Below are 7793 nucleotides of genomic sequence, written 5' to 3'. Positions count from 1 at the left end.
GGATCTGTGGTGAAGTGTGTGTGGGCAGTAAGGTAACAGCGAGCAGGGCCAGTGGCGCAATGGATAACGCGTCTGACTACGGATCAGAAGATTCTAGGTTCGACTCCTGGCTGGCTCGGCTGCTCTTTTTTTTTTTCCCTCCTCGCCCCCTCTCTCTCTTTTTCCTTCCTGTCCTCCAGCCCCAGCGTGCTCCCTGCACCCGCTCCGCGCCTAGGCCGTCCCCCCATTCCTGCACAGACCCACCACGGCCACCCTCATGCCCCCAACGTGGGGGTCCACCAGGTGCAGGGGCCTCCAAAGCACCCCGGGGTGGGGCAGCGTTGCAGGGGCCTGTTGCCTTCTGAATGGCCCTTGGCAGCCCCCCACCACAGGCACCACCTGGGGGACAGCTGCTGCAGGGGAGGCCAGTGCCTACCTGGGGGGGAGCCCAGGTCTGGGGGTTCAGCATAGAGCAGGCCTGGGGCACGTCCTGGCCAATTCCCCACTGGATCCAGCCCTCTGGGTATCATCCCCTGGTTTTAGGCAGCTTCTCGCCTCGAGGAGGGGGAACCCTAAAGTATAATTATAATTACAGGTAATCCTATTTATTAGCTTCATTTTAGCTGGTAGCTCCATGCTGCTGTGGTGCTGCTCAGCCAGCAGCACTTAAGCATCCCGTCTTCAGACATGAGGCGTCATGGTCACTGATTGCAGTGAAGCTTACGGGGGCACCACATGGCTGCCTGCCTCTCAGAACCACGCGAACTCTCCCCAAAACCCTCCCCACCAATGCTGCAAAGGAGACCCCTGTGCTGGGACCAGAGCCTGCTCCCACCCGTAGCACATCCCTCCCCAGCTCCTCACCTGGGGACCAGGGTCTCCCCAGAAGGACACTGGAGCAGGACAGCCTCAGACAGGGCCGCAGCAAATCCCAGCTGCCTGCAAAGGGCTGGAAATCCCCAGTGAACCCCACTAAGAAGGTTTCCCCCTGCCAGTCCCTGCTTCAGCTATTGAGGCAGGAGGAGAGAAGGAAGGCAGAAGTTGGGAAACCATCATTTCACAGCATAACTCCCTCCCCGTGGACTCTGAGCAATGACAATCATTGTAATTTTAGGAAAGACTTGACGCTGAGCACTGCTTTACAGTATTGTCTTTAATCACTGAAATCACAACAGACCAGCGGCTTTGCCCCCGCTGCCAGCCCTCGTTCTTTATAAATATTTAACAGCACAGAAGAAAAGAGGGCTGTGTTCACAGGTGGCTAAGGTTAGTTACACCAGCACAAATCCTAAAATACTCTCTCCTGGAGTTGAGCTTTGAAGGAAACATAAACAAAATAATTAGTACCGTTCAGTATCATTAGCCAGGCTCTGGATTTGCTTTCCAGATACAGAAAGCCACAGCCTGCATGTGTGCACCCGGGTCCCCGTCTGGCCGTGCACCGCAGACCTGCTGCGTGGGGACGAGGGTCGGTGCCAGCAGGGCTGGGAACTGCAGCCCGGTCATCCCTGCACTGGGGCCACGGGGCATCCCTGTCATCTGCCTTCAGGGGCTCTACACCACGTATTTTCACATGGGGACATTTTCTTCCCGTCTCTCATCTTGTCTTAGCGGGCTACTGATGCATATTGCCACGCGAGCTTCTGGCTGCCCTGGAAGAAAGCAGGGTGAGGATTTTTATTGCTCAGAGAAGCTTAATTTTGCTTCTCCTTAGGATGGGTGAGCAGCTCAGGGCTCTGTCTGGGCTGACGGCAGGAAGACACCTGCCCGATTGGCTCCAGATTGGCTCCAGTAAGTACACCTAGTGCCACTGCAGCCACCGAGTGGCAGGACACAGAAACGGAAAAGAAAAATGAACGCACAAATGCAGTGCAATGAGAGAGGCAAATCCCCTCCCAGCTTCTCCCAGCGACGCAGGCACTCAGCGTCAGAGGATGGGGGAAAAGGGACATGTATCTGGCCGTAGCCCTTCCCTGCCCGCAGGTACTGACTCCAGAGATGTTTCTCCAGCAGTAAACCTGGGTCAACTTGTCCTTACATTCATTCAAGGTTGCTCAAAATGCATCTACGAACACTTGGCATGGGCACAGGGGCGTGAAAGGCAGGTCTCTCGCAGGCAGCACGTGCCGCATAGAGCACACAGCCGAGGCCGACATGGGAGAAGCACGGTCCAGACCAGCATACGCAGGTGCACTTCCCCTCAAAACCCCCTCTAATAAATGTCCAGGAATACAACAAACAAAAGCAAATCCCCTCCGTGCCACCTTCTCCCCTGCTCTCTGTAATCACCTGCCCTCTTTTCCCTACAGCTGCTGTATTTTTTAAGTCACATCCTTCTTTCCCCGTGCATCCCCACTGCGTCAGTAATTATTTTTGTTTATTGAACAAAAAAGGTGGCAGTCCATTTCAGCGATCTTTTCAAGGCAACTTTCACACTGCCGCAGATTCATCCCCAGGTATGTCTTGTCTGTAATAAAATCACTCTGCCCTTGATCCAACGCTGACCTACACACACACATTGATTTTCATGTGCGCAGCCTTACTGGTTTCAGTGGGATTGCCTGCCTGTGCACTTCAAGTTCAATGCAGATAGAGTCCTTCATGCGATTTTCTTCGCAACAGAGTACAAAGCTGCCACTGCATCGACCAACAGCAGGCTGATATTCAGGTAATTTGGAGGATCAGGTCAAAGCGTTCAAGTAAGGATGGGGAGCGTGTGTCCAGTTTCCTTTAAGCAAGGACACGGTTTTGCTGTTGCTTAAATAATAAAGTGGTAAAATTTCCAGGGAAATACAGAGTGCAAAATCAGGACTAAATTCATGAGGAAGAGTGCGCCTGTGATCCTCCCCAGGGCTGTGAACTCACAGGAGGGAGAGGAGGTCACAGCAGTGCTTATGAACAGATCCGAATACTGAAATTCAGGGATGCCAAATATTTGCCCAGTGCTAAAAATCAGCACAAGGAGAAAGCACAGGAAGATATTTACTTTCTTCTCTCGGCAGCCAGAGATACCCCTTCATTTCAAACAGCCAGCCAGACCTGTATCAGCTCTTAAGAGCCCAGTTTCCCCCTTTCACATCTGCCATAGCACACCTGATGCTGATGAGACTCCACCGTTTCCAGACCAAGGAGCTATTCACTTTGCAGTAAAAAGATCTACAAAAAAATCATTTAAACCCTGAAAAACTGGGAAAACATTCTAAAAGCCCCCAAATTAAACTCAGAAACTGAAGAGCCCCAGACCTCATCAAACACTCCTCACCAGGGTGTTTGAAAATGCTGTTCCCTGCATTTAACATCAGGGCAGTTTCCTAAATCACTTTGATCACAGGTGTTTCTTACACTTTAAATGACACAAAAATGTCTGCTGCTTCTATAGCTGGGGCTTTTCCCCTGGCTTTTATGCAAAAATCCCTATTTAAGTGAGTTTCTGTATTCTAAACAATTGAAATTTAACAGCATGATCTGAAAGAAAATATCTATTAAGCTCTGGCTCCTGAAAGCAAGTTTCAGGGAATTCACTTAACAACTATTTGCGTTTGAGTTACTCATTACCAGCACAATGGGACTTCCAAGGGTCCCTTACCCTAAAACCAGTTAGAAGAGCATGCTGGGGGAGAAATTAAGACTAACTTTTCATGGCACGTTTCAGCATCTTAATAAATAAAAAGACAACAAGGTTCATGTGAACAGCAAAACCCAATGCGTATCAGCCAGGTGACAGGCAGAATTTAACCCGTTTTCATAAATTCTTCTGCAGAGCATGCAAAAGCCTTGCACCTCCAGCTCCAGTTACCGGCCTGCCCGTTTTTGCCTTTGGGGGAGCTGCCTGAAGGCAGGCAGTGAGGGCTTGCAGCTCCACAGATGCCTGGCAGGGGGTCAGGAGGAGGAGAAGCCTCCTCTGTGCACGATGTCCCTGCCTCCCCACCAGACCCACCATCAGGCAGCTGCAGAGTGGGGGACAAGCTGGGGACAATCAACACGGACTCAGACACCCACAGCCTAGGAGAAAAGGCAGGAATAATAAGGAGCTTAAATGAATTCAAACTCCCAAAGATAAAAGCGGTGCAAGTTAGCACACATCGGGGAGCAGGGCAATGCAGCAGACACTTTAGCTTCAAAACCACCAACTCACGCGGTCCATTTTCAATAGCTTCACATTGTTGCTTCTAGCTCTTCATAAATACAGGAAAGGAGAGCATTCACACTTAATAATTTATACTGGACCTCAAAACTGAAAGTAGGGCAGCCTTCATTTCCCCAGCACTGAGGGATATGGGATGGCTGATAGGAGTAACAAGACACCTTGTGGGAGCATCAACCTCCTGTTGATGCAAAGGAGGCTCCACAAACGGGCTGCTCGAGGCTTTTCATGAAGGAAAATTGTCCTTCTCCCCCTCCCCTTCTTGCCTGCTTATTTTGGGGTTGTTGGTAAGGCTGCAAGAGTGAGACAGTAGTTTAAACTGCAGCTTAAAAAGAAAATATCAGCCCCACTAGTGTTTTCAAATCTTCCCAAAACAAGGCCAGAAAATGTGCATGAGGGGCTGCTCTAAAAATCAAGAGCTAGCAAAAGCATGAGTCATGTAGTAGCTGGCCTCTCAGAGACAGAACAACAGATCAGGGCTGGTGTTTCCAGCTCATTTCCAGAAGCCACTTTGATATCTCACTGTCTTCGCTGCCAAAAGAAGCCCAGAGAGGGGAACCGCCTGCCCAGAACTATCTGAATTATTTACCAGGGACGCTCAGCTGGCGTTATTTCCCACTTCAGTCCTTTCAGACAGTCCTAAGATCATAGTCGCATCTTGAGATACCTCCCACCCCCCCCCGTGCCCAGCTGTGCTGCAGGACACAAGCTGACACACTGTGCCGGGGTGAGAGCACTGCAGGATCTGCCCTGGGTGTTTTGTTGCCCCCAGTCCATATTGCCTGGATACAGCACCAGTTATATTTTATGTCGGTTCCCATCCCTTTGCTATCCAGCATTCGGAGGCCAAATTTAAGGCTCCAGGGAGCTCACATATTTGGGGTCAATTTTACCTCCTCTAAAATCACAGATAAAACTCTCCACATTATATATGCCCCAGAGCCACGTATACTGCAGTGGGAAAGTCCCCCCCCTTGAGCTTTCGGCCACTCACTGAGGGCTTGCATGTCCCCAGGAGAAACAGCACCGGAGAGCCAAGCTACATGAAAGCTGGGGCTCTGGATGGTTTCCAGTGCGGCCCCGAACTCCAGCCGCTGTCCCCACCCTGAAGAGCAGCAGCAACAGGTGGAGGCGCTTGCAGCTGGATGGGGCAGAACGCTGGATGGTCTGCCAACCCAATGAAACTCCACGCCAAAACCACCAAGCTTCCGAGGCTTGGGCAGTTTCAGACGTTCACACTTCAGCCGAGGCAAGCTGATACAGACGTGTAGGGGGATGCTAACAGGCCACTGGTCTTCATCCGTTTCATAGTAGATGCTTGTGCCTCTGTTTAATACTTAGCGCAGCAACTTGCACCACTCAAAACGGAGGCCCGTGGTATTTATTAGCACAGGCAGAGACAGGCAGCTTGCTGCAGCCGGCACCTGTGCTGCTCCAGATGGGTACACGAGGCAGTCTGACTACATGGTGTGAAGTTCTAGCACCTATCTAGCTACATTCATGCTATGGGAAAAGAGGTTTGGTTGAACCATAGTGGGTTCTTGGCACAGGCTCATGTCAGGAGTCCCAGTGCCACTGCTCAGCTAATTTATTGTAGTTTCCTCACTAAAAAGACCTTCAAGAATGTCATCCTGTCCTCTATCAATCAACTGAATTTACATCTTTAGCATGGATACATTAGGATTTAACTAGGATTTAACTAGTTTTCCACACAATATGTCGGAAAGGGTAGCTAAGATCCCTGACTGCATCCGAGACTTTAAATTAAAAGCTTTTTCTTAAACAAAAACTTTGTACCTGTACACAAGGGGCTGCACAGCTTTGGTACCTACAGAACATGCACTGCAGGCATATCTATCTTACATGTAACACATACCGGGGGAGCAGATTTCTCTGACTATAAAGCAGGGGGGTTCAAAAAGAGAAGTGATCTGCTTTTCTGCTTTCTCAGCAGAACAGAAAGCAAGGACCAAACTCACTAACCCCTTGCTCAGATAAGCTGTTGTTATTCATGGGAGCAAATCTGTTTATACCAACATACTCATTTGAGCACAGGTTGTGGAGCTGGGCTCTAAATCCCTGTGTAACAAAGCCTCCATTACAAGCCTTCATAACCATCTCGAGTTTGTTCCCAGAGCTCTAAATAAGCACCGTTATGAAATGGCTTTGTGCTGGGTGAACACCACGGCAAGGAGTGGCCAGGCTGGGGGCTGAGCTGTGGGGACAAGCTGAAAAACTCAGGCAAGTGTCTGTGTACGGAGAGCTTTTTTCCAAAGCACGCTCTGCAAGCAAGAACACGGCTGGATTTCCCCAGTGTCCACACTTTCAGCATGCCGACCTTTCCTTTCCAAATACAATCCGCTATTCAGTCTCTGACACAGCAGACTGGCCCCTGCGTATCATGCTGACACGCAAGCCTGGGCCCCAAGTCACCGGGGTAGCTTAGCCTAGCTTGTTCCAGTTTTTTGTTCGCTTTGAAATGGGATGTTGGCCTCCACCTGCCAGCCAGCACGTCTGGTTTGTGCTTGGAGAGTTGGTGCTTTTACAGCCAGACGTGATACCCGAGTTCGGGGAATTAACTGGAAGGTCTGAGCACGCCATTTTGCACGGACCCCTTTCTTTACTTTTCCTAAAGAATTAATAAAAAGAGAGAGAGTGTCTAAAAACTGGTATTAATAGATTGATGTCCTTCAGGGAATCTGATGAAATGTGCTTGTCAGGAAACACTTAGTGGACTGATGGGATGTCTCCGGCAGGCAGGCAGGCAAGCCAGCCTCTGGCTTTTTAATTGGGCATGGCACGATCTGAGTTCATAGGCACGACAGCAAGTTGTGCTTTCACTGAAGAATCTTCTGAAATGAGCGAAGAGGAATCTCCAGAGAGCAGAAAAAGGCACGTAAAAGTAAACCGATCAGTTCAGATAACATGCCACGTTCTTGGTCAAGTAGACATGGTTTGATACAGCTGGAACTCACAAGCATACAGACTCTGGGAAACCAGCAAAAATCTCTCATATCCTTTTACAGGAACATTGCCGACTGGCGAAAAACATGCACAGGAAATCAGCTGAGGGTGGGGAGAGGGAGATCACGTAACAAGTCTTCTGTCTGGGCTTTCCCATGTCGGCCACACTGGCTAGTAGTGGTGCTGGTACACAGCTGCTGGGGTAGTGCCGTTCTCTATGTGTTTCAGATGACAGGAGTGACAAAGCAAATGTTCATCTAGCGGGTAACAGCGATGCCCGTCTTCATCATTCAGTTCCATCCCACAGTCCTGCAAAGAGAGGCCATGCAAATTATTAGAGCATGTGTTCATCTTCCAGCGTCAAGCGGGGTCTTGCTTCCAGGAGCATGATTTTGTGACAAGGATAGAAGACACCCAGCCAACAGCTCCTTCCTAGTAAGCACAACATTTGCCACGAGAAGGAAAGCATCTCACACAGGCATTTTGAGGGGCAGCCTTGTACAAATTTGTCTTATGCAGTTTTACTGCATAGGTGCATAGGTGCTGGAGCGTGTCCAGAGAAGGGCAACGAGGCTGGTGAGGGGTCTGGAGAACAAGTCTTATGAGGAGCAGCTGAGGAAACTGGCCTTGTTTAGCCTGGAGAAAAGGAGGCTGAGGGGAGACCTCATCGCTCTCTACAACTACCTGAAAGGAGGTTGTAGCGAGG

At 50.0% G+C, this 7793-nt stretch overlaps 1 protein-coding gene and 1 non-coding gene across 2 annotated transcripts in view; one reads left to right on the top strand and one right to left on the bottom strand.

Annotated features, from left to right (window-relative positions):
- The first annotated feature begins 45 nt into the window (after positions 1–45).
- On the top strand, positions 46–118 carry TRNAR-ACG. Its single transcript has one exon. It is a non-coding gene; the product is annotated as a tRNA-Arg (tRNA).
- A 996-nt stretch (positions 119–1114) lies between these two features.
- Positions 1115–7793, bottom strand: part of LIMD1 (LIM domains containing 1) — a 35378-nt gene continuing 28699 nt past the window's right edge. The window contains exon 8 of the mRNA XM_009290387.1: positions 1115–7396. Within this exon, the coding sequence (XP_009288662.1) occupies positions 7259–7396 (138 nt within the window). The 3' untranslated portion in view covers positions 1115–7258. The remainder of the gene's footprint in view (positions 7397–7793) is intronic.

This window comes from Aptenodytes forsteri, unplaced genomic scaffold, assembly GCF_000699145.1.
Source record: "Aptenodytes forsteri isolate BGI_AS27 unplaced genomic scaffold, ASM69914v1 Scaffold426, whole genome shotgun sequence".
Lineage (NCBI taxonomy): Eukaryota > Metazoa > Chordata > Aves > Sphenisciformes > Spheniscidae > Aptenodytes > Aptenodytes forsteri.
Note: the sequence above shows the minus strand (reverse complement) of the source record. Positions and strands in the feature narration are given on the sequence as shown.